Consider the following 27,017-nt stretch of genomic DNA (forward strand, 5'->3'; position numbering starts at 1 on the left):
GGAACCCATAGATATATACTCTGTCCAATGCCAATATGATAAAAATTAATTATTTAATTTACAAAACAAACATACAAAATTATGAAAACATTAAAATTGACACACACAAGAATTCAGGATAGCTTGGTGCTACTGAGCCTCAAATATTGAGCCTGGAACCCATAGGTATATACTCTATCCAATGCCAATATGATAAAAATTAATTATTTAATTTACAAAACAAACATACAAAATTACGAAAATAATAAAATTGACACATACAAGAACTCAAGATAGATTGGTCCTACTAGGCATCAAAGATCGAGCCTGGAACCCATAGGTATATACTCTATCCAATTAAATATGATAAAAATTAATTATTTAATTTATAAAAGAAACATACAAAATTATGAAAATATTAAAATTGACACATACAGAATTCAGGATAGCTTGGTGCTGCTGAGCCTCAAATATCGAGCTTGGAACCCATAGGTATATACTCTGTCCAATGCCAATATGATAAAAATTAATTATTTAATTTACAAAACAAACATACAAAATTATAAAAATATTAAAATTGACACACACAAGAATTTAGGATAGCTTGGTGCTATTAGGCCTCAAATATCGAGCGTGGAACCCATAGGTATATACTCTGTCCAATGCCAATATGATAAAAATTAATTATTTAATTTACAAAACAAACATACAAAATTACGAAAATAATAAAATTGACACATACAAGAACTCAAGATAGCTTGGTCCTACTGGGCATCAAATATCGAGCGTGAAACTCATAGATATATACTCTATCCAATTAAATATTGTATAATTATAAAAAATAATTATTTAATTTACAGATCAAACATACAATTAATGTTGTTTAATTTACAGTAGACGACATGGACGTGCCGCCTATGCATCCCGGACCTGTCTCCGATGAGCTATTAGTGTTACAGGGCGATCATAGGTCCGCCTACGTATGGGAGGGAGAGTTACGGGCCCAGACTCTCCACGCCAGGAGAGTGGACGACATATGGGATTTTATGAAGGACAGAGATCTCCATCCCCGTGTAGTCCAGCGCCTGCGGGATACGGGCTTCTACAGGATTTTGGAGATCGGGCGGCTGCAACTCGACTGGTCTTTGATCACGTCCCTGATAGAGCGGTGGCGACCGGAGACGCACACTTTCCACCTGCCCATTGGCGAGGCCACCATCACGCTGCAGGACGTGGAGGTTTTTTATGGGATGCCTGTTGATGGACTGCCCGTTGCACTGCCTTAGGCCATGAGAGAGATGACGCGTGGGCAGTATTTGGACATGCTGCAACAGCTCACTGGTTTCAGGCCACAGGATGAGACTGCACACTCAGGGGCCAGTCGCATGAGTTTGACACCTATTTGACAGCATTTGGAGATATTGCTCCCCGACATCACCGGGGAGACAGATGATGTGCATATTCACCGGTATACGAGGTTGTTGCTGCTCCTTCTGTTTGGGGGGGTCTTGTTCCCGAACACTTCAGGGAACCTAGTCAGCTTGCGATTTCTTCATCATCTTCAGCTGCTAGATGATTTACCCCAGTACAGCTGGGGTGCTACTGTTCTCGCCTACTTGTATAGGCATCTGTGCTGGGCGAGCATGGGCACCCAACATGACGTATGTGAATTTTTTCCGCTTCTACAGGTGACAACATATTCGAATACTCTGTTCATTCCTTCCAATTCTATCTAGTCAAATTTTTTCTTAAACTTTACGTCAACTTTGTATGTTAGGTTTGGGCCTGGGAGCGGTTCCTGCAGTTGCAGCCACCTCTACCACCATTACCTCCGGATGTACTCGAAAATGCCTTTCTTTTGGTAATAGTATGACCATATTCCTGGTGGACTGATGTAATGCACTCTTTGATTTTATACCTTATGGACGCTTCAAGGTGTGGAATAAGCACAAGAGAAATCAAGTCAATATCCAAGTTGTAGTGATTCCCATTGAATGTGTCCATTTCACATATGTGAGTGGGAATATATTTACCCACTTTCCACAGACCTGTGTTCTTCTTGCTCGCATGCAATATCTAATGACAACCCGTTAACCATCTGCGACAAACAACCTTGTATACATCCGGACTTGACTCCCATACCGTCATTTCATGACACTCTTTTACCCTGTACATTTTCACCGCCCTGCTTAAGCGCACTTTATCAGGAAAAAGCAAGGCTTTTGCCAGCACCGTTGGTCTAGAATCATCTCACATTGCTGTCCGAATTTTATCAAAATCCTTTGTGAGAGCATCCACATCCGGCATACTTGGCAAGTTATCAAGGTAGGTAATCTTCCTTGAATGAAACGGCACTTGGGACTCGTACACTCTTGGTCTAATGGGGGGTGGAGCATACTCCCTCGTCAAATCAGGTCCTTCATTCTCTTCCTCCTCGTCACCATCCTCACGAGAGAAGGGTGTGTCGTCTCTGGAATCATCGTCATTATTGTCATAATCACTGTTCTCTTCCTCACTATGTGCATCTGCCAGATCCCGATTTAATATGTCATCTTCGGGCAATTGAGTGAGGACAGGTGGTTCAACTTGCTCGTTTTCACTGCACAAACAACAAAGTAATAAACTACTGAAATTAATAAATACTTTCCATATAGCTGTATCACTTCACTTACAAGTCGTAACGTGTTGACATTCCTTGATGGACATTATCATGTTGGTGATGACTTCCGGATGGACCACCATGATCCAACACACCAGAACTACGCATATTCCAACTGGGCGTGGGTTCATAACTTGTAAAAGTCATATCTGGCCGGTACCCCATGTGGAATATATGAGTGTTAATACAAATTCAATACAACAAAATTATACATCGTAACACTAAGGAAAATTGAAGTTTACCACTCAGCTTGTAGATTATGTAAAGCAGGAGAGAAATTATTTTCTCGCTCCTCATTCTCCCGTGGTGATAAGTTTAAATCAGGGCAAACTCTTTCATCCGGAACCTGTCCGGCAAAAACTGCTCCAGAATAACCACCCGATGACTGAGGGTTATCCCTACTATGCGCAACCTCATTATTGCGAACGTCTTCGATTTCCAATATTTTTATCACAAGAAATTTCCGGTATTCATCTGGAGTCCTAAAAAAATCCCTCAAAGTTTCATCATCGTCGATGTTAAACTCAGCGTAACAAGAAACCCCTTGCGGAGTGACGGAATACAGATATCTTCCGGTTACTTTAAGGTTCACCGAACGTTTCCTCACACTCATTTTATTACATAACAACGATACCAATCTATCGTACTCCATTGTAAGTGGAAACTTAACATGACATTGTGGAGATAAACTATAGCTCACAGAGCTATTCGCCACTACAATTTCACCCCCCCAATATAATGAAACCCTTACTTTTCGCTCTTCAGACATTATGAAAAAATGCTCGAAAATTTAACAAGAAGAAAAATTTGAACGAGAGTTAGGAATATTTTTGAATGGATTTTTGTAAAATCCTAACGCCTTTAAATAAGGCAATGCCTAGCTCGGTGGGCTGAATTTTTTTAGGTATAGCGCTCTTTTAAAGAGCGCTATACCTATTTGAATTATTGCTATGTCAGTTAAACGCAAGAGACTTATTGGTGGGCCCACAAAATAGGTATACTGCGCTATGTATATAGCGCGATTTAAAAGAGCATTATATATATATATATAGCGCTCTTTTAAAGAGCGTTATACTTTAACGGCCAAAACTTCGTTAAAGCATAGCGCTCTTTTAAACATATATAAAAATATTACTATTTTTTTAAACATATATTTTCGTCACACTTATCCAAAATAACCACAAATGAGTTCTGGATTCTACTTTGTGTTAAGTTTTATATTCTTCCCTATCAGTTCATTACACTTCTTTGTTGCTTGTAGGTGTTTATGATGCATTGCAGAAGAAATATCTTAAAACACTCTTCGTTCTGCGTGTGCGAAACAATAGATGGACCAATGATCGAGGAATATGCATGTATGACAACATGATAAGATGGTTTGATTTGGACTGTAATTACAGTCATATTTTTGAATTGATTAATGATGTCACGGGCTAAGTACTTCAGCATTTAAGAATTAGTGTCTGGAACCAAAATGTGATTCTTTTGGACTCAAAAAACTAAAATATACGGGGGGGAAATATAGTGACCTTTTTATATATAACGCTCTTTTAAAGGGCGCTATACCTTAAAGGCCGTTTGCCCGTTAAGGTATAGTGCCCTTTAAAAAGGCGCTATATTTAAATCCACATGGCGAAGGAAAAACAGATAAATAAAATTTAATGTATCAAAAGAGGAGTAGAGTGTTGGGTGGTTCAATGATTAAAGGCTAGGTTAACGGCCGTTAAGGTATAGTGCCCTTTAAAAAGGCGCTATATTTAAATCCACATGGCGCAGGAAAAACAGATAAATAAAATTTAATGTATCAAAAGAGGAGTAGAGTGCTGGGTGGTTCAATGATTAAAGGCTAGGTATAAAGTTGGTTTTGGCCTTGTGGTCCAAGGTTCAATTCCTTATTAATCGAAATAGGATCAATGATTAAAGGCTAGGTATAAAGTTGGTTTTGGCCTTGTGGTCCAAGGTTCAATTCCTTATTAATCGAAATAGGAAAACAAAATAATGCTGGTGGAAGGAATCGAACCCTGGACCTCAAGGACAAAACCAACTTCATACCTAGCCTTTAACCATTGCACCACCCGGCAATCTACTCCTTTTTTGATACATTAAATTCTATTTATCTGCTTTTCCTGCACCATGTGGATTCAAATATAGCGCCTTTTTAAAGAGATCTATACCGTAACGGGCAAATGGCCATTAAGGTATAGCGCCTATATAAAAATGTCACTATTGTTATAAAATATAGCTCAAAGTAATAATATATAACAAGGAAAAACAAGCTAAGAGATATATAGAGAAGGAAGAGATTTACCCGGTATGATTATAGTAATTTGGAGATATTCAATCTTCCTTTCATTTATAGTCTCAATATGCCAACCACTTTGGCTTGTACATTTGAAACTCAAAAAGTTTCTTTTGAGACTTACTACAATATTAATGTCATGAATAATTTTACCTATCTGGGTCGTAACAAATTAGCCTTTTCGGAGCTCTTAATTGATTTTGTACTATAAGATCTTTTGTCACACCATCCATATGTTGAATGTCTCCTTCACAGATAAAATCATATCATAATGATTGTCATGGTCAAAATCATCATAAGCAAAATCATTTCTTGCTTTAATTTTACCTTTAATAACCTTTTATAAGACATGGCAAAATATTTTCGGCATACCACATGTACGCGACCAATAACATATTTATGTAACTACACAGTAATATTCATTATCTTTCCTTATCTCAAACCTCCCGTATAGGTGAGTTGTAGTATTGATTCAATCATACATAAATACATTCTTGTGCATAATTTATATCACATATATATTTTCACATTCACTTTCAAGAATGGGTATGCATTTACAATGCTTATCACAAGTCATATTTTCAAAGAATGGACCATAATCATCTTAATGTGCCTCATATTTACAGACCATATTGATACACATTTTCTTCACTTTTGAAGGATTATCCTGAAAACCCTTATTGTTCTCCTTATTACAATTACCATAATGATGACTATTATTATTTTGGTCTTTGGCACGCCCACATTCATTCGTTAATCACTTATCTTCGTTTAGACTTATTATGCACCGCTATCACATTCACTTCAAGAATGGAGCAAATCAAGTGGGACATGTTTCATGCCTTTTCATGAAAAATATATTATTTTTATTTAGTCATCATTATATCATCAATATGGTACATTGAGACTCAAACCCAATGCCTTACCAATATAAAGGCATGTTAGGCCATAATGAATTGAGACTCAAACCCAACTCTTATCATCATGGAGCATTAGGACTTGAACCTGATATATTACCCTCATGGTGCATTGCGACTTGAACTCATTGAAGTTGATATTATTAATAGCAAAGGACAAAAATAATTTCAAATACAGAGGAAATGCTTACCTCTTGAATTAAACTCTTCATAATGTCATTTGTATATAATTCTCAACAATAAACTTTCGTTTACTCAAATCAGCTAAGTAATTAGTGTCAAACAGATATATGAAAATACAAAATAATATTGAAAATTTACATGTGGTCTTTGCTGCAAATTGCAATAAGCCTACTTCAAGATGAAAGTGATATGACCAGAACATTAAGGAAAAATGATGTATCAAATAGGATAATAGTACTACTAGTTACCATGTACTTTTGTGGAAATTAAGTATTATGCTCTCAAAAAAACAAAGAAAAATAGCAGAACCTTTAAGTCAATTAGGGAATCAAAACAAATAGTGGACAAATCTCTATCTACTATCTACTATCTACTTACTATATGCTTTCCATATAGAAATGATTCAACATTTTAATTTGATAAGAACTATTCAATGAAAAATTTAGTGTAGTACACTTATTGTACTAATATACTATATGTAAATCTATCAAAACATATAGTTTAGATATAGTACTACTATATCATGCATTAACATTTCATTACCCATAAAAAAAAATGAGACAAATAATGAATGAGTCTAACACACTTGTTCAAGCCAACAAGTGTAAAAGTCCGTGAAATTCAAATGCAAACTAACATAAGACTAGCGGAATCAGATGCCTTTTTCCTCTTAACAAACGTGGGTATATCAATCTTAAAATAATCACATATAAAATACTTAAATACTTATAGCGAAAGCCAATTATACTAAAATCAGCAAAGAGATAATTCATACGTTTGGTTGATTACAAAATCATTGTAATGATATAGCTATATCCCATTTGCCAAATCAAAGTAAAATAAATTGGTTACATACCTAACTCTTACCGAAGAATATTTGAAAATATTACCTCACTTTGGCAACCATATATGTCGTGTAACTAAGTTATAGTTCAAGGATATTTTCTAATGCAAGACATTTAACTTAAAGAACTATGACATGATAAATCATTCAAGATAGATGATAAACCACATATGTTTTATTATTTCATAAAATAATTTAGTACTGTAAGTAAAAATAAACCATCTAGATAGATATACTTTATGTATGACTATGAATCATCCAATATGAATGAAATAAATATTTGAGTTGTAGCTATATGGAAAACATTGCTCAAGTATGATACGTATATGACCAGAAGACATTTATATTGTCATATATTAACCCTTCCAATTGGTATTTAAGTAAGCACAAAAATTATATACTTAGGAGCATACCCTTAGAATGATGAACCACTTACCAAAAAAAAAAAGATAATCCATAGAATATTTGTCTCACTGTCCATACGAAATCCAACAGGCTTACACATCGGAAGCTACAGTGTTACTTCGCTATGGTAATACAAAAACAGATCAACTTTGTTGCGACACATTTCCTAAAAGTTGAGAAGGATTGTTGCAGAGAACAATCGTGCTGATAACATATTATAAAATATAGCTCAAAGTAACAATATATAACAAGGAAAAACAAGCTAAGAGATATGGAGAGATAGAGAAAAGGAAGAGATTTTCTTCTTCAATTGTGTGATCTTTCCATCTATTACAAGGCCTTTATATAGGTATGAGAAATGAAGAAATATGTCATTAAGCATTTGAGATCACGGAGGAAGATCACGGGGAGGTTATGAATTTACAATCATAATTCCATAAGTATTATAGTAGTGAAAGTTATGGAGATAATGGAGAAGAGTAGTGAGGATTACTCATTTGGTGGTTATGGACATCCACCATAATTCAAAATTTTATAACAACTATATTGTTTTTCCACATATTTTGATTCTTTGAGTCCAAAAGAACCATATTTTGGTTCCGGACTCTCAAGAGTAGTATGGCTTGAAATAATGAAAAAGGTAAATAATAGCTGTTCTACGTTAATTTTATATCATTTCTGAAACTCAATCTTGGAGCTTGAGGATAACTGATGCTTCTGGTTCTCTACTTGCAGTTTCTTTCTCTTACTCAAACTCTGACAGCCAAGAAGTGTCAATTGAATGTCAATCGCATTGGAATGAAGAAAGGAGGAACATTCAAGTGTAACTCAACCACTGAGATTACACCTAATCAGATGAGGTAACACTACAACAAATTTGATTATCAGTGATGAATTATTTTGTCACCTATGATTCACTTTTCGTCACTAAAGATTTTTTGTGACAAAAATTTTTTTGTCAATATTTCGTCTCTAAAACACCGTCACTAATAATATACAAAGGCAACTTTATGTTTCGTCGCCAAATAATGATATATTAAAGACGAAATCTTTTTTCGTCCCCAAATACGTAATATTTATGACGGATTTATTTGTCATAAAAAGTATAAAGAATTGTACTTAATAGTATGATTTCGTCACTAAAAATGCATTAATGTCGACGAAAGTGGCTCGTCGCTAAATATTTAGTTTAATTGGTGACGACGTCAAATGTCTCTAAAGCTATGTGTGTTTCGTAGTTGAAAAATCGTAATTTTGTCACTAAAGACTACCTTTTATCCACAAAAAAATATTTTGTCCCTAAATATATAATTAGTGACAATTATAATTTTGTAGTTAAAACTATCATTTCGTCACTTAAAAAAAAAAAATTATCGACAAAAAAAATTTGTCACTATAAATTGTCATGATTAGTGACAATTAAAATCGTCGAAAAATACAAAGTTGATTCGTAGTCAATAAAAAGATGATTTTGGGACATTATTTTTGTCACTAAATATAGTGAATTTATGACGAACTTAATTTGTTTCATGACGAAAATGTGATATTCCTAAAAACTATACATAAGTGAACTTTTTTGTCACTAATAACAAATGTTTGATGACGTTTATATTCGTATTTGCTTTAGATTGGCGTTATACGAATTTGAAATAACATAATAAAACAATCAAGGTAATAACAGAAAACTAAAAACAATCAAAGGTAATAACAAAAATATTCACCATTGATCATACAACTACGATTAAAACTATATTGAGATAAAAGCTCCATAAATTAAAAGAAACATAATTAAAGTAAATCTGTCCAACATAAAAGTCTAACTGAGAATTGAGATATACTAAATATTACTCCTAAGCTAGAACTGAGAAGTGGAGGAATGGAATGACACTTCACTTGCAATTAGTCTTGATCCAATATTTACCTTCATATACCTGTATAAAAGATAGAGACAAAATTAAGATTTAATTTAATACTTTATGGTATCATGGTATAAATAAAATATAATTGGTATAAACTACGACTTCTTGTTAAACGTAGAGTTTAATTGGTGAAACAAATAACTGAATTGTGATACAAAAAAATAAAAATGAGCAAAAAATAAATAGTGTGAAGTTTAGTGTACCCAAAGTTGATAATCTTGTGGAGCTTAATCTTCGCTGTATCATAAAAAAAAGCAATCGAACTTAGATGCTAAAAGAATTATAATTGAATTTATCATTTAAAGATGTAGTACTTCTAACCTTGATGGTGATGAGCCAATAAAATGACGCTGCATTTGGTTTAATATCTCCTCTTGGCGTGCCCGTACAGTACCCAACTCAGAAGTTAATGTTTGTATCTGTATCTGCTGATTTGCTACCTCAGTTTCAGCTGCATTCAAACGTTCTTGTAAACCATGTTGGGCAGTAGCAGCATCCTCTTTTGCCCTCCTAAGAGAGTCCTCTAATTCTGCTGTCCTTCTTTTTGTTGATGTAGTTGTATTAGGCTTTGGACCATAGCCAAGGCCTTTAATATATCCCGACCTTGTACCAAGTACATTATCAGCAATTTCATCAATAGTCATTGGATTCTGTTCAGAAACAGACCGAGCTCTCAAGTCTCTCATTTTGTTCTACATAAAAATATTACATCAATTAAATTAATGATAAGATAGAATGAATACATGTGACATGTTACTAAAATATTACTTACATAGTTAGTCTCAGCCTCTGGAGATGACCATCCTTTTTCACTCGAGTAATGGGTGCTTTTGTAGAACTCAATCCTATTTGGCTCTACTCCTCCATGTTCATTCACACCCTACACAATATGAAAATAATATGAAATATTACTAAAATATCATCTTAGTAATGAATGTGGAGGGTGATTGAACCACAACCACATTAACATGATTAGATTACAGGTTCAACAAAAGGTAAGGAATGTATTGTCTAATAGGATGGTGGTTCTTTATATTATGCAACTATCCATTGTATAATGGAAAATTGAAAACTAGTTTTGTGAGTTAACAGAAGTCATACGTAAGTTAGTAGAGATATAGACTCTTGTTCCCTTAAACAGAAATATAAAAGTAGTGTTATGCTTAATCAAAAGTTGAAAAAGACTCTTGTTCCCTTAAACAGAGATATAAAAGTATATGTATGTGACTTGTAATTTCATAAGCTTTCACAAGCAGGGAAAACTTACAGTTATACCCTCCATGAAGTTTTATTAAGGCTATACAAATTTATATCTCCCTGAGGTACTAAAAGTTAATTAAAAACCAGTGACTAACACTCATCTATTCATCTATTAACACGTATATATTTGAAGAACAAATGGCAAAAAATCAGTAGGAAAAATGATAGAAAGGAGACAAATAACAATACTAACTTTTATATTAAACATAAACTAAATAGTGTCCTTTTCTTTCTCTTTTAAGAAGACAAAGAATTGAAGTTATGATTTGAATTATGAATGAAAAATGACAATACTTAAAAGTATCTGTCAAGTAGAATTAGAAGTATACCAAACTCATTGGCCTTTTTTTCTTTTCTTTTCACCATTTTGAATATTAAAAATGTCCCTTGAGAATTCACTCTTCGCCTACCAAGCAAAGGGATTGGAAAAGTTACAAAAAGTAAAAATAGTATAACTTACAATTTCAGCACGAGCAGCTACAAAAGCTCTTGACCCCATGAAATGATTAGATTTCAACTTTGTTCGATTGACCTTGTTTATCTCGCATCGTCTCTACAAAGAATATATAAATATAAGTAAATAAAATTATAATGACACAAATATGATGCTAAAGCTTATTATCATTTCGCACTATAAGTTCTCGGATGTTAGCAGAAAAGAGTGGACAGAAACTAAAGAACCACATCAAGCTCTTCTCAAAGGTTGCATTTTACAGAGGCATTTAAAGGATCCTTTTTTCTCTTTTTTTACTTCCAGTTTATTTTCTCTCTCTTATTTGTATCTTCTGTAAATGCAAATTTTTGAAGGGACTACTCATATCAATGTAAGCCATATCATCCATGACTGAATGTTGCAGCTACAAAGAAGAAAAAAACATGTTACTGAAAATATCTTCTGTACATTTTGTTCGTTTGTATACTTAATTACTTAAATTATATTTTTCTTTGAGAAATCGTGAATGTTGTTTGCTAGAAAAAATTACGACGAGATAAATATGAATAGAAATTACCTTATGCTCTGGATTCGCCCACATGTCACAGAGCCTATTCCAATTTTCCGGGGTCAACTCTGGCACTTCAATTTTACGAGCCTCTTCCTCAGAGCTTGCACATTCAAATAGCTTTTTTAATTTGTAGCGCCATTGTCGACTTCTATTTTTCAGAATATCCTCACAGCTATCTTTGGTGTAATGCTCGTCCAAGTTAATTTCAAACTTCTCCTGCAAAATGAGAAGTTTTGAAGACACTCACAAAACAATCAAAATTCCCTTTGCTTGTAAAAGATTGAAAACTAACATATTTAAAATGTAATAAAATGTACCAAAATATAGAATCCTTACATGGCATCTAATTAATGCTGCATCCTTATCCTCTCTTGTGAGTTCCTTCCACCTGTTTGGAAGCGAAAGAAAGTTGCGAGCAATAATTCCTAACTCATTTGATAGCTTTGCTGATGGAATTGCCTCAACTGGCCTTCCTTTACCAACTGGGATGTCTATAACCATCTTTCTTCCTATAGACTTCTTCATTTTCTCAAGACCTTTTCCCATTGTCCTTCCACGACCTTTCCTGATTCTAGTTGAATCATCTGATTTTAAAAAGTTAAAGTTAGTTTAAAATACTTGCTAAAAATTCAGAAATGGTAACCATGTATATATATTAGTAATTAATTGCTATGCTACAAATGAAAACTCTATTGTTACAAGTTTAACATAAATGAATGTTTCAAATGTTAATATATTTGGTTCCAACTTGAACACAAAAGAATCCTAGATGCTGGAATATAAAGATAGCTATTTCTTTCCAGTCGAGGAAAGTAAGAATTTGTTGCAACTTCTTATTGGGCGACAATCAGAAACTTTGTTTATATCCCCTGTTTTAAAGACAATCCGTTTGTTTTATAAAGTTAAACTCAAGAATAATATTGCAGTAGGTGTGTAGTTCTTGGCTACCCTTAGTATCTACTAAAACCAGTAAGAAAGAATGGGTGCAATGTAATTTATCAGATAATGACTTCCACAGAAATGAAAATCCCCAATATACATTCGAATTGCAATGGAATTGACCCAACCATAAGAAATTACTTCAATTTTACAGCAAAGGTTTCAGTAAAAATAATACTACCAAAAGTCTGAATTAGAAAATGCAGGATATAGTTGATGCATATAGAAAAACAATATGGAATGCACTGCACAAGCCAAAAAAAAAAGGATCCATAAGAGTAAACAACAAAAAATAGGAGTATTCTGACAACAATGAGCAATAAGCATCAGAAAAAAGGAGAACAAACAATAACTAATAGATATACTCCTAGTCAATATAATAAAAGGTACGTATTACCTGTATTAGGAATAGGATTATTACTATTTGATGGATCAGATGATAGGCTTGCTTGAGTGGAAGCACCTGTAATTGTGGTTTGTCTAGAGACACGTCCGCCCGGTGCCATTGATTTGTAGAATTCTACCAAACATACTATATAATTTTAGTATATTCATTAGATGTAAAATATATTAGTTTAACAAACCAAAAGTTAGAAATAACTAAAGGAAAATTCAAAAAGAACATAAATCATCAATCTGGAAAGCCTGATGCCTATCATTTCCTAATAAGAGTTTACTGTCTTCTTCTCCTAATACTTATTGAACTATTGAAGCATCACTAGCCAACTTAAGTAATTAGTATAACATACCAAAGATCTATTTATGCAGGAAATTTTTAAATTTGAAGGCACATAAACTATGTTTTCAAAAACTTATATATGCAGCAAAGTTAAAAGAAGTTGTGTGTCTAACAAAGATTGAGCCTAGTGAAGAAATGTTTACTGATTTCAACAAAAAATATAAATTACCCTACATAATGTTCACATTAAAACACTTTGGTTCAGTTCATCTAAATTTAAAGTGCCATTATCCGATCAAACAAATTCCTAAGGGCCACCAAGAAGCATGATTTGACTCAAACAGAAGCTTTAATACCATATTTCCACAATCCATCCACTCTCCACTCTTCCCTAAAAACCAGACAGCAAAATTCAATATATATATATATATATATATATATATATATATATATATATATATATATATACAAAATATACCTACTCTGATAATCCCTAATATTTCCCCTTCAGTAGAGACATGCTTCACTAGTTGTATACCACACACCAACTGTAAAAATACACACCTTGCAAAACTCTAAATATACACAGTAAATTAAAAATTATAAATATACACAGTAAATTAGAGAGTTTCTGTTTCAAAATCTTCCAATTGATTTATTCTCGTCTAGATTGATCATATGAGATAAAATAAAGGCATATCAATGTCTATGCCACAAATAATTAATGAATTATTAATTCGTTATATGATTGTGGCAAATTACAATCTATTGAATCTTATTCAAACATAGAGTAGGTGGAATGATACATACCTGTTCAGAAATTTTGCTTTACTTTGCAATGTATTTTTTCCAGTAATTTTTCTCATATATATATAGTGGTTATCCTGAAATTCGTTTGGAGCCAAAAATCCCAAAATCCAGCGCCAAAAGACGGTTTCTTTCTCCATTTTACAGTCTTGTGGAATTCTATTTGGTGGGTATCGACGAGTTTGGTGGGTATGGACGAGGTTGGAGAGTTATCATGCCAAGGAAGAAGATTATCCAAAAAATTAGGAAGTGGAGAAGTGGCTTTACCCAAACTTTCTTATAACCCTCACCTTTATCTCTCTCTCCAGCGGATATAATACTGTCTACAACCAACTTATGGGAAACAATAGTAAAAAGAAACTTTAACTTGTGAAAATAATACTAAAATGAAACTTTATTTTAGAACTTATCCCAATTTTGGATGACTTTATGTTATAAACAAATTATATGAAATATATACTACAATAATACAATATTCAAAATAATTATTTCAAAAATTGATTTAACTATCTTGGCATAAAATAAAAAGTTAAACAAAGGGTGTTCACGAGAAATTGAACTAAACAGAAAACGGATCAAATCGGAGAAAACAATCTACATTCTTTATTCGATTTTAATTTTTTAGTTTTAAGAACATATAAAATTTAATTATTTGATTTTAATAAAAACTTAATCGAAAAGGTCAAACCAGATTAATTATATAAATACCTATTTAAAAATTATAACTACATAAAAATTTACATTACACATTGATTTTTGCGCTCTTGGTTCGTAGCTTAATTTTTGCACTTATAGTATAGTTTATATTCTATTTTGGTTTGTAGAATTTATTCCATATTAAATTAATAAATTAAACATACATCGATAAAATTTAAATCCAAGAAAAATAATAAGACACCAAATAAAATTTACCCTAGTATCTGTCTTAGATCCTGCACAAAAAAGTGCAGCAAGTATAGTATGAGTACGTAAACAACGTGTACCCAGTAAGTATCAAGCCAAATCTCAAAGTGGGAGAGACGAGATGGCCGACTTTGACACTCACTAAGGGTCAACAATAATAAATAAAATAAATTATAATTATTCAAATCAGCATAATTCACAAAGTTAACAATAATTTTATTTAAGTAGCAGAAATAATAAAAATCCTTCAAATGCAACAATTTCCAATATATTAATTAAATCATTCAATTTCAATAAATTTTCCAATTTATCAAATAGCTTTACAAACTGCAATTCAATTTCAATAAATTTTTAATTTATCAAATAGTTTTACAAGCTGCAATAAACTGTCAAGTATCGTGAAATTATTATTAAGCACGATTTATGCTGAGGTCGTACGGCCCGATCTAGAGTGTCGTGTACACTGCCGAGGGACGTGCGACACGATCCATAGATGCATCTATCCTGCCGAGGCGTTCGGCCCGCTCCACAAAAAAAGAGGACATTTTCTTATGTACCTCCGGAAGGAGAGTATATTTATTATAATATAAATTCGGGAGAAAGAACAATTTCTCTTAACAATTAATTAATTTAAACAGAAAATCAAGCATATGAGATTTCCATCCCTTATTATTTTTATCTAACTATATATATATATATGTATGTATGTATATTAAGTAATATTAATTAAACAAAGAATATAATTTACACAAGTAATTCATGCTTTGAGTCATAAACTACCCGAACTTTAGCATTAATAGTAGCTACGCATGGACTCTTCTCACCTCGTGCGTACGTACCCCCCACAATTAGCAACAATTGTTACTTTAATTACCTATGGGGTAATTTTCCCCTCACAAGATTAGACAAGAGACTTACCTCGTCTTGCTCCAATTTAATCTACTAGCAGGCATTTTCCTCGATTATACAACTTCGATTTGCTCGAATTTAACCAAAAATAATTCGATACAATCACTAAAATTTATAGGAATCAATTCTATAAGAAAATACCACATTTTCAATAAAATCCCGAAATTAATTAAAAATTCATTTGTGGGGCCCACATCTCGGAATCCATCGAAAGTTACGAAATCCGACAACCCATTCAATTATGAGTCCAACCATACCAGTTTCGCTCAAATCCGACTCAGAATCGATATCAAAATCTCAAATTCGTTTCTATGAGATTTCTAAACAATTCCCAAATATCAATCTCAAAACACTAATTAAATGGTAAATTTAATGATATATTTGTGTATATTGACCAAATCCGAGTTATAGTCACTTATCCCAATGTTTTTCCTTGAAAATATATCAAAATCGCCTCTCCTCAAGCTCCAATTCATCAAAAATGACAAATGGGACAAAGTACCCTATTTTTATAACTTACAGATCTGTCCAGTCCGATCAGGGAGCTCGATCACGGAGTCCGATTCTGGGGTCCGATCTTGGAGTCCGATTAGGGAGCTCGGTCTTGGGGGCCGATCATGGAGTCCGATCAGGGAGCTCGATCAGGGAGTCCGATCATGGGGTCCGATTTTGATAGATAAGGGAAAAAACCAGATCAGCCAAAAACCAGCAAAACTCACTTCAACAGTCTCCCGACTTCAATTCTTGATCCGTTAACCATCTGAAACTTACCAGAGGACCTCAGGACTTCAACCAAATACACCAACAAGTCCTAAAACATCATACGAATTTATTTGAAACCTCAAATCACATCAAACGACGCTAAAATCAAGAATTGTGCTCCAATTCAAGCTTAATAAAACTTAAAGTTTCCAACTTCTACATTCGATGTCGAAACCTATCAAAGCAAATCCGATTGACCTCAAATTTTGCACACAAGTCATAAATGACATAACGGAACTATAAAAATTTTATGAACTGGATTCTAACTCCGGTATCAAAAAGTTAACTCCCCGGTCAAACTTCCAAACTTAAATTCCTATTTAGCCATTTCAAGCCTAATTTAACTACGTACTTCCAAATAAAATTCCGAACACGCTCCTAAGTCCAAAATCACCATACATAGCTGTTGGAATCGTCAAAATTCTATTATGGGGTCGTTTTCTCAAAATGTTGACCGAAGTCAAACTTGGCCTTTTAAAGCCAATTTAAGGAACCAAGTGTTCCGATTTCAATCCAAATACTTACAAATCCAGAACCAATCATCCCCGCAAATCATAAATCATTAAAAGCACATACATAAAATTTTATTTTAGGTAACAGAGTTCTAAAAGTCAAAATGACCGGTTGGGTATTACAAGACTGAACAATGAACACCTCAAGTTTTGTGTAACTATAGCATAAATGAATAAACAAATATTATTGTAATTAGGATATATGTGTTTTCACATATATATTTTTGTTCACTTTTCCGCATATGAGCAAGGTGAGCATAATGGATTAATTTTTCTTCTTCAAACTTTGATACCATTATTGGAGTTTCAATCTGTTCGGGAATTTGGATTGCACCTTTTCTTCTATTTTTATAAAACAAATCTTTTGGTCACTCTTTTTGTCAAATAAGAAATTTTCACTGCAAGCCCTTAAACATCTCACCTCATCCGTTCTTTTCAGAAAAAAGAATTATCGCTACAGCCCTCGCCTGACGCTGCATCTCGTTGCTCTTGGTCCTCCCCTTCGTCGCTATCAGACCACTCTGGTAAATTCTCCTCTTTTATTTCTGTCGCTGCCTTCTCCTCTCTATTTATTTCTTAACATCTGAATACTAAGTTTTGATTTATGAATTGATTTGTCATAAGAATGAATTGAAGTTTGATTTTTTGTATGTGGATAGATGGGTACTTATTTACTTAACTTGACTGAGATTTAGAGGAAAACGATAAATTAGGAAGTCATATGTTGCACTAAATTTTAAGAAATCAGTGTACAAGCAAATATCACTTGAATGAAGGGACTGCCTTCACTAAGAAAAGCATTAGAAGGAGAAAGGGGGATTAGAGAATAGAGGGAAGAAGAGGGAATGGAACAGAGAGAAGTGAGAAATAGGATTTCGTTCATTGATTGATACTCCCAAGTGCTATATAATTGTGTATATATACAGGCTCAATTTATTTAGCTAACTATTTATTACCAATGCTAATCTAATGTAATTAGCTAACTAACACTTATAATTAGTTATTCTAGCCATGAAGGAGTAGTTTGGATCAAACGAAAATTGTGTGGCCAATTCACTAACAAATCTCTTAAGAGTTTCTCGTAACCATGTAACTATGCCATCCTCAAGTTTACTGTAGAAGTTAGGAGCAGAAGAACACATAGCAAGATTAAAGATAAATTCAAATAACCACAACCTTATGAAACAATAACTTATGGGAATTTTTTTTTACCTTTTTAGTCTTCTCAGGGGAAAAGCTAAAGAAATTTGAACTCAAAAATGGTTTTCTGTTCATATATTAGTCTTCTTTTTCTTAACTTTCTTTTGTAGTCCCTTCGTCCAGAAGAGTTAATGATCATATTTCGTTATTCAATTAAACTTGTTTCATCATAATGTACACCTTCCTATTACATGATCCTAATTCCTTTGTAAATCTTCTGTAGTTTTCATATTTTAATTAGATTTTAGACAAGATAATCTAATAAAACATTGAACTATGTCTAGCAATATTCTCATAATTTTTGTGTTTTTTTACTTTTGTTCTTTATTATTCTCTCAGCAGAAGTTTTATGACATGTTGAAAGATTATAAATGCATTTCTCTTTTTTTTTTAATTAAAACTCAATTATTACCACATGGCTGACTTAGCTTGCTTTGTCGATATGTTTGTGCAGTTGATCATGGATAAAGGTTGGATGCATGAACGAAAGTTTTCTAAAAAATATATTGAGGGTGTTCAATCTTTTATGCAACTCGTTCGGTCAAACTTTGATCGAAATTCTAAAGTTCGATATCCATGTCAAGACTGTTTAAATATAGATTTTCAAACACAAGAAGTAGTGTATGACCACTTGTTGATAAAAGGAATTACGGAAAGTTACGTGCAATGGATATACCATGGGGAACAATCGCAAAGGAGAGATAAAGATGAAGCAATTTACAACGATGACGAGGACGAGGACGAGGACGAGGACGAAGATGAAGATGAAGAACATGACAACAATGATGGAATTAACGTTATGTTAGAAGATGTCAGTGGAAGATCATTTGCCAATTTTTCGGGGGAGACAATAACTGGTAATAATATATGTGGTAATATGCATGAGAAGGAAGCCAAAAAGTTTGACAAATTGTTGGAAGAAGCTGAACATGAATTATACCCGGGATGTCAGAAATTCTCAAAGTTGTCATTCCTTGTGAAGTTGCTACACTTGAAAGTGTACAATCATTGGAGTAATAAGTCATTTAATATGTTGCTAGAGTTACTAAGAGAGGTATTGCCAAATGGTGAGGCACTTCCTAAGTCATATTATGATGCTAGAAACATGCTGCAAGGTTTGGGATTAGGATACATTTCCATCAATGCTTGCAAATATGATTGTGTGCTTTATTGGGGTGAGCTTAAAGATAGACAAGAGTGTCCACATTGTGGTACTTCGAGGTGGAAAATTAATAACAGAAAGGATAAAAAGATTCCTCATAAAGTCTTGCGATATTTTCCATTAAAACCGAGACTTCAAAGGTTATTTATGTCAATAAAAACAAGTGAGGACATGAGGTGGCATAAAGAAAAACGTCTTGATGAGCCAAATGTATTAAGGCATCCTGCTAATTGTGAAGAGTGGAAAGAATTTGACAAGAATCATGAGTGGTTTGCACAAGAACCTCGGAATATTAGACTTGGCCTTGCAACCGATGGTTTTAATCCATTTGGTAACATGAGCACAACTTATAGTATGTGGCCTGTCATTCTAGTTCCTTATAATCTTCCTCCTTGGAAATGTTTTAAGGATCCATTTATGTTAATGTCATTGCTTATTCCTGGTCCTCAAGCACCAGGAAAGGATATTGATGTTTATTTGCGTCCTTTGGTTGATGAATTGAATGAGTTATGGAGTGAAGGTGTAGATACATTTGATGCATCAATAGGGGAGTCCTTCAAGATGCACGCTGCTGTTATATGGACCATAAACGATTTTCCAGCTTATGGTAAGTTCTTAAATTCCTTACTGTCCAAGATGTCTAAATAATTGTTAAATAGAAGATTTTGTATACATTTTACTAGTATACTACTTGTAAGTAAGTTTATTATAGTTTAGGAATATAAACTAATGTGAGCATATATTATTTCTTATGGATTAGGTAATTTATCTGGATGGAGTACTAAGGGATACATGGCATGTCCTACTTGCAATAAAGATGCACCTTCACACAAGTTAAGAAGTAAAATCTGTTATATGGATCATCGCCGGTATCTTGAACCTAAGCACACATGGAGAAGAAGCAAAAAATTTGATGGTAAGATAGAAAAAAGATTAAAACCAAAACAGCTATCAGGAGATGATGTCTTACAACAATTGAATTATCTTAGTACTTATAGACCAGGAAAACACCCAAATAATAAGAAAAGAAAACGTCTTCTTGAAGAGTTGAATTGGGTGAGGAAAAGTATTTTATTTGAGTTGCCATATTGGAAGAGCTTGAAGTTGCGACACAATTTAGACATCATGCACATAGAAAAGAACATTTGCGAGAATATTTTGGGGACAATACTGAATATTGAAGGAAAAACTAAGGACACATATAAAGCAAGACAAGATCTTAAGGATATGAACATAAGAAAAGAACTATGGTTACAGGATAATGGTTCTAGTTATACAATGCCGGCTGCTTGTTATAATATGTCAAAAAGTGAAAAAAAAGAGTTCTGTAAATTTTTAAAATCAGTTAAATTTCCTGATGGTTATGCTTCAAATATCTCATGTCGTGTAAGTGCGGATGATGATAAGATAACTGGACTCAAAAGTCATGACTATCATGTTTTGTTGCAACGACTGTTGCCTATTGCTATTCGTGGATTTGTAAATAAAGATGTCTCTTCAGCATTGATTGAGTTAGGCGATTTCTTTCAACGAATATGTTGCAAGACTTTGAGAAAAGATGACTTAGAACAACTAGAAAAGAATATAATTTTAATATTGTGTAAGCTTGAGATGATCTTTCCACCTGCTTTCTTTGATGTTATGGTACATTTGGCTGTGCATTTACCACGAGAGGCTATGTATGGGGGACCAGTACAATATCGTTGGATGTACAAAATTGAAAGATTTTTGTGCAAGCTTAAGCGTTATGTGCGAAACAAGGCACGACCAGAAGGTTCTATTGCAGAAGGCTATCTTATTGATGAATGTTTGACATTTTGCTCTATGTATCTTACTGGCATCGAAACTAGATTTAATCGTGAAGATCGAAATGATCATGATGGATCTAGTAACAAAGATGAACTTGTTCTGGACATATTCTCAAAGTGTGCTAGACCATTTGGAGATGGACACTATGATACCATACCAAAGAAAGATTTTGATATGGCTCGGTGGTATGTGTTGAATAATTGCGAAGAAGTAGAACCTTTTCTTCGGTAAGTTATTTTTCTCTCTATTGTTATTTTTCTGTTTTAAATAATTTATAAGTAATTTATTTTGCATACAGGGAGCATAAAGAAGAGTTGATGAAGCAAGTTGTTGCGAATATAGAAGAGAAACATAGAGAACAATTTCCTTTATGGTTCAAAAGGAAAGTAAGTAACTTTTTACGATAAGAATCATCTTAATGTGCTTAAATTCTAATTTGTTTTCCTCTTTACTAATTAAAAGTAATAATTTTTTCATTGTAGATTATGCAATTATATAATAAGGAAAAGTCAGTGTCTATCAATAAGTTATATCCTTTGGCAATAGGACCTGATGTGCGTGGAAGAACATATACTGGGTGTACCGTAAATGGTGTTAGGTACCATATTCAAAGACGCGATGAACTACGTAAAAGTCAAAATTGCGGTCTAGTTGTTGAAGGCTATCATGAAAATGAGGTGATTGATTTTTATGGTATTATAACTGACATGATTGAGTTAGAGTATCTTAATGGCAATCCAGTTCTGCTATTTAAATAAAGATAAAAATTTTACGAGCATCAATGTTAATAGATTTTGGTATGAACATGATTCTTTTGTACTAGCTACTCAAGCAAGGCAAGTATTTTATATTGATGATCCGAAGTTGGGAGAAAATTGGCGAATTGTCCTAAAATTTCAAGATAGACACTTATATGATGTGCCAGAGATGCAAAATTCAAAGACAGAAAATGGCGAATTGTATATTACAAATGATGAAGTATATCAAGATGTATCACTTGAAAGTAATTCAATTGTCAATGATGCGGATAATATGCTGAGTCAACTACATAGAGATGATGTTGATTCGATTACCCTAGATGCAACTGTAATTGAATTGAAGGCTCAGACAGAACATGAAGTTGGTTATGACGAAGAAAATTCTGACGAAGAGGATGACACAATGGTAGAGTACATTAGTGATCATGAGGAGAATGAGGGGAATGAAGGTAATAATAGTACTAATGAAGATGAAGTCGATAACACAGATGATGATGATGATGATGACATTGGTTTTATGATGTAACCTCATAATAGTAAGGTCAGTAACCTGTTGCTGGTATGCATCTTTTTTAAATTTATTATGTTGGCGATTGGGCGAATAGGAGGTTTTAAATAATTAGGACATTTATAGATATCTTGAGGTAATATCCGCCTGTGTAGGTCTCTCTGTCCTCTTTTTATTCTACTTTAAATGTCTAGAGTAAATTCTCCTTTTGTTTTCTCTTAAATGTTAACTTTATTAGTGTCTATCACATGAACTCTGAATAGTGAAAGAGTAAATAAATTATCCGTTTAATGCTTTAAGCGTATGAACAGATGGTTGGCATATTGCTATTCCTTTCTTTTATGTATCCCCAACTTGCTGAGGCCTTTCGTTTTATTTGGAAATTGTCTCGGTCCTCTTGGATGAGGGGGCTTCAAGAACTCATTCCTAGCTCGGAGGTATATCTTTTACAAATTTATGAGTTGCTTAGATTCATGCTTGTCGCCATGTCAACTCAGCTTTTTTCTAAGCCATCACAAGGAGCAGATGTATTTAGCACCAATGTGATTCGGTGGGAATCCTCGTTCTTTTTAGGGAAAAGTATATAGAGACTATACATTTTTCTTCTTCCTTTCTTTTCTCCTCTTTCTGTTACGTTTTATCTTATACCTAGCAAGAGTGCTTTTATTGGTAGTAGATAATTTTGATAAGTATATTACTACATTTATGTTAAATTACTTATTTGTGGTGTTGTATGTAAGAATATTTATTTCTCTGAGATTCTTTTTGGTGAATTATATGGTCTGTCACATAAAAATTTATTGTCAGGCCAGGGAAAAAGAAAAAGAAGCAACAACTTTGGTTTGAGTGGCATTTGTAGAAAAGAGATGGAAGAGGCTTCTCTGCCAAATGAGACAACATTATTGAAATTCTTGTTCTCTATCTTATTTTGTTAGAATACAGCTTAGCAGTAGGCATATGTCTCTTGTTAGCTCTAACTGTTGTAATAGTCTTGTAAACTCCTTATGTTGAGATGCCTTTTGTTAGTCATGTGTATGATAAAGTATTTGCAGATTTGTTGAGACTCTTGATGGTTTTGACAACTTAATTTGTAACTTTTTTTATTCAGAGTATCGTGATGTTTTCAGGCATTTTATTTATTTTATCACATGATATGTCAACAATATAGTCTAATAATAATAGTTCAGAGTAAATTGAGTTTGTGTTATGCATGTTTATTGACGGATATAGTTCTAATTTTTGTTGTGTTTTGATATTTGTGTTTTGGCGTCTCAAGGTTAGTTAGCCTAACAAGCATTCGTGCAAGGATAGACTTATTAATTGTGATTAGTGAGCTAAAGAAGTGTGCTATTTACTTTTATTTATAATAAAATGATGAGCAAGATATAAGATTAAATTGGTAAATAAAGGAGGGTCATTTAGGGTACTAACCTTCTAATCTCAAGAAATTTTGAAGTGGAAGCTAAATTTTTGTAGCAGCAAGTGTTCCTTGGGTTCTATTAAATTTTAATTTGGGTTTTTGGTTTTCTATTTTCTAAAGTTAGACATGGCAATTGAATCAAAATGCATATAGTTTTGATTTGAGTTCTTTCAATTTTGCAGGTCATATAGACTTCATAATAGAACTTTATAAAATGAGATTCAAGTTTCTCCAACTTGATAATTTTTCAAGGTGGGTGCTTCAGTCATAAGGTTAATTAGCCATAAAGTAATTTTATGTATCATACGTGAACAAAACTATATCTTTTAGTTTTTAACTATAATTTTTTTTTGTCGCCAATAATTGCACTATTCAACTACAAAATTCAAGTTGTAGCCATTTAAAAATTATATTTTTCGTGACAAAAATTTTGTTGTGACTAAATTGTAGGTTAAATAGAGACAATTAAATAATTGTCACTATTTGTTCGCACTATTAGCGACAAAAACTAATGTCATAATAAATTATAAACTTTTGTAGCTAAACTTTACCATGTTTATCTACAAATTTTATTTTGTCACTATTGTAATAACGCATTTTTTGTGACGAATTGTTTTCGTGTCCAAAGTGATACTAATTTTAAGACAAATTATGATTTGTCACAAATTGGGTACATCATTAGTGACAAAATAATATGTCACCAATAATATAAAATTCGTGGCTAATGTTATTAAATAATGGCGCCAAGTTATTTTTGGTGGGAAACTTTAGCGGACAAAAACTTTTACTACGAAATTATATGTTTCGTCACTAAAAGTATGCGGATTATGTATCTAAACACGAAACATAATTTTCGTCACGAAAAGTGAATAATTAGTGACGAATTTTATGTCGTGGATAAAAGTTTTGTAGCTAAATATCACATTTGTTGTAGTGTAATTATATTGATATGATGAAATTCCTGTTTATTGTTTTGTCTTATGCTAGTTGATTTTGGATAGCTAGAATCGTTGAGTTAAGAAGTAGTACCCTTTCAGGAGTTCTGCTTGTAAAATGATCCGTACATTGATTCAGCTGATGAGAACTTTGGATAAGATGCCAGAAGAGGTAAAGCTTTATGTTATTCATTAAGACATGCTTCGTCATTCATTAATCATCGCTGATTCATTTATTTTGAAATATTTATCTTGTTTCTAATTTCTAATTTTACCTTTTTTCAGCGAACGATACTGATGAAGCTCCTTTATGATGACGATTTTACTCTAAGCCCTTCACTCAACTTCTTTTGTCCTTCCCTAACTTCCAATAATCTTACCATTTTAACATTTTAGTCTCAAATGTCACTTGGTTTGTCAATCTTTTGGTCACATGAAGGTTCATAACAGAATTGCTGGTTGTGCAGCCTGCTGATTATGAGCCTCCTTTCTTTAGAAGCTGCACTGAAGAGGAGGCTGTTAATCCATGGGCTAAAAGTCCTTTAAAAATGGAGGTTGGCGATGTCAACAGCAAGCATTTTGTGTTAGCTCTGAAGGTAATGCCAGTTATTTCAGGAAGGAGTTAATAGTTTTAAGTTTAATGTTCAATCAGTTAACATTATATGGGTATTGCACAGGTTAAGAGCGTGCTTGATCCTTGTGAGGATGAGAAGGACGATAATCAAGATAATAGTGTGAGCTTGGGAGCTGATTCCTTCCAGGGAGATGACAGTGAATCTGATAGTGAGGTAGAACATTATTTCTCTCCTCAATCCTATGTAAAGCTTGACTGCACTTACTATCCTCTTAAATTTGTTTGCACGGACTAAAGTCTGCGAGATGATGATATATTTCAGTTCAGTCACTCTGATGATGACCAATACATAGTTGCACCAATTGATAATACATGTGTCTACACTTGGTGGATTGTTTAAACATTTCCTACCTCAGTATTTCTGAATCACATAAGTCTAACTAAGAAATGATCTCTTCACAGAGAAGCAAGATGCTCAGGATAATGGTAATATGGCTGATGAAGGTACTGTTACTACTGCCAACTTCTTGCTGGACATAGTGCCAAGTACCTCTAATGTGCTACTTGAATTTTCAGATGATACTCAGGATCCAGCAGAAGATGAACAACAATTTGATAGGTTAAAGGAGTGGATCAACTCATACCACCTTGACAGAATTAAAGTGACTGATGTTCTCTCTCATTTCCCTGACATCTCAGAGGTAAAAACTCTGGTGCTGGTAGTCATGTAAAGTGCCTGTTTCTCCCACAACTGACCAGTTTACCTAATATGCCATCCTGGTTGCAGGTCTTGGTTGAAGGTAATGGAAGGACCTCTAATGAGGGCATGCTAAACCTACGCTTCATAAAGGAGATTGTTCAAATAATCTTCATCCAGTGCCTAAAGTTTTGGCCCAAAAAAACATTAGAAAAAGCTAAGATGAATAAAGCATCTTTACTATCAAATTTAAGTAGTTCTACAGTTTCTTTTTCCTTTCATTTTGATTTCAGAAACTATGGAAACGCTTGTTAAGGAAGGCATTCTTTCAAGTGTTGGCACTGACTGTTACATTATTAACAAGCAAACGGTTTGTTAATTTTTCCTTTATTGGTTAATAGTTTCCATATATATTTCCTTCATTTGATCGTAATATATCCTTTTTGGAATACCACTATTCCAACTAATACTCAATTAGCAATCTTCAAAGTAACTATTAGCGATCTTCAAAGTAAACTAGGAGGAGAGGCAAATCGAACTACTGTGAAGAAGCTAATAGATAAAATGACACAAGATGGCTTTGTTGAGGCTGGGAGAAACCGCAGGCTAGGTACCACTGGCAAACTGCATTTTTGGCTTTGCACGGAGGAGAAAGATATAAATAGCAGTTACCATCATTTGCTGGATTGCTTTTGTTATTGCAGGCAAGCGTGTGATCCACTCTGACTTGACTGAGAAAAAGCTGGTTGAGGTTAAGAAGGTCTTAGAGCAAGATGTCATGGTAATAATCACGAGGTTATATGAGTTCAATAGCTTATGCACTGCCAAAGTGTTAACTTATTTTTTTACTATGTTCATTGGTCAGGATGTGGACATGAACAATTCAGGTAATAACTCCAACTATTCAGAACTTCCCATAGTACTTACTCCGGTTACACACCTTTCAAAATTGTGGCCAGTGCATACCACTTTTT

The 27,017-nt window shown here is 33.5% G+C and overlaps 2 protein-coding genes and 1 pseudogene across 8 annotated transcripts; 2 read left to right on the plus strand and 1 right to left on the minus strand.

Moving 5' to 3' along the window:
• Nucleotides 1–1,277: 1,277 nt before the first annotated feature.
• Nucleotides 1,278–26,375, plus strand: LOC142171903 (meiosis-specific protein ASY1-like; annotated as a pseudogene).
• On the minus strand, nucleotides 9,272–14,170 carry LOC142171410 (uncharacterized). The gene is made up of 8 exons (XM_075233768.1): nucleotides 13,898–14,170; nucleotides 12,806–12,928; nucleotides 11,806–12,053; nucleotides 11,476–11,685; nucleotides 10,926–11,018; nucleotides 9,978–10,085; nucleotides 9,527–9,897; nucleotides 9,272–9,442 (listed from the first exon to the last, which is right to left on the minus strand). Exons 2-8 carry the CDS (start codon nucleotides 12,912–12,914, stop codon nucleotides 9,433–9,435), a joined length of 1,149 nt encoding a protein of 382 aa, XP_075089869.1. The 5' UTR covers nucleotides 12,915–12,928; nucleotides 13,898–14,170; the 3' UTR covers nucleotides 9,272–9,432.
• On the plus strand, nucleotides 17,229–23,529 carry LOC142171557 (uncharacterized). Of its 7 annotated transcripts, none has more exons than XM_075234403.1 (7): nucleotides 17,229–17,504; nucleotides 18,635–19,949; nucleotides 20,103–21,378; nucleotides 21,450–21,537; nucleotides 21,634–21,828; nucleotides 21,975–22,450; nucleotides 23,225–23,529. In XM_075234403.1, exons 2-6 carry the CDS (start codon nucleotides 18,641–18,643, stop codon nucleotides 22,041–22,043), a joined length of 2,937 nt encoding a protein of 978 aa, XP_075090504.1. In that variant the 5' UTR covers nucleotides 17,229–17,504; nucleotides 18,635–18,640; the 3' UTR covers nucleotides 22,044–22,450; nucleotides 23,225–23,529. The 7 variants fall into 7 exon arrangements, with proteins under 7 accessions (XP_075090504.1, XP_075090506.1, XP_075090502.1 ...); XM_075234405.1 differs by having other exon boundaries at nucleotides 21,750–21,828; XM_075234407.1 differs by having other exon boundaries at nucleotides 17,230–17,504; nucleotides 20,103–21,336; nucleotides 21,750–21,828.
• Nucleotides 26,376–27,017: the final 642 nt, after the last annotated feature.

The sequence above is a fragment of the Nicotiana tabacum genome, chromosome 17, assembly GCF_000715075.1.
Source record: "Nicotiana tabacum cultivar K326 chromosome 17, ASM71507v2, whole genome shotgun sequence".
In the NCBI taxonomy this organism is placed as follows: Eukaryota; Viridiplantae; Streptophyta; class Magnoliopsida; order Solanales; family Solanaceae; genus Nicotiana; species Nicotiana tabacum.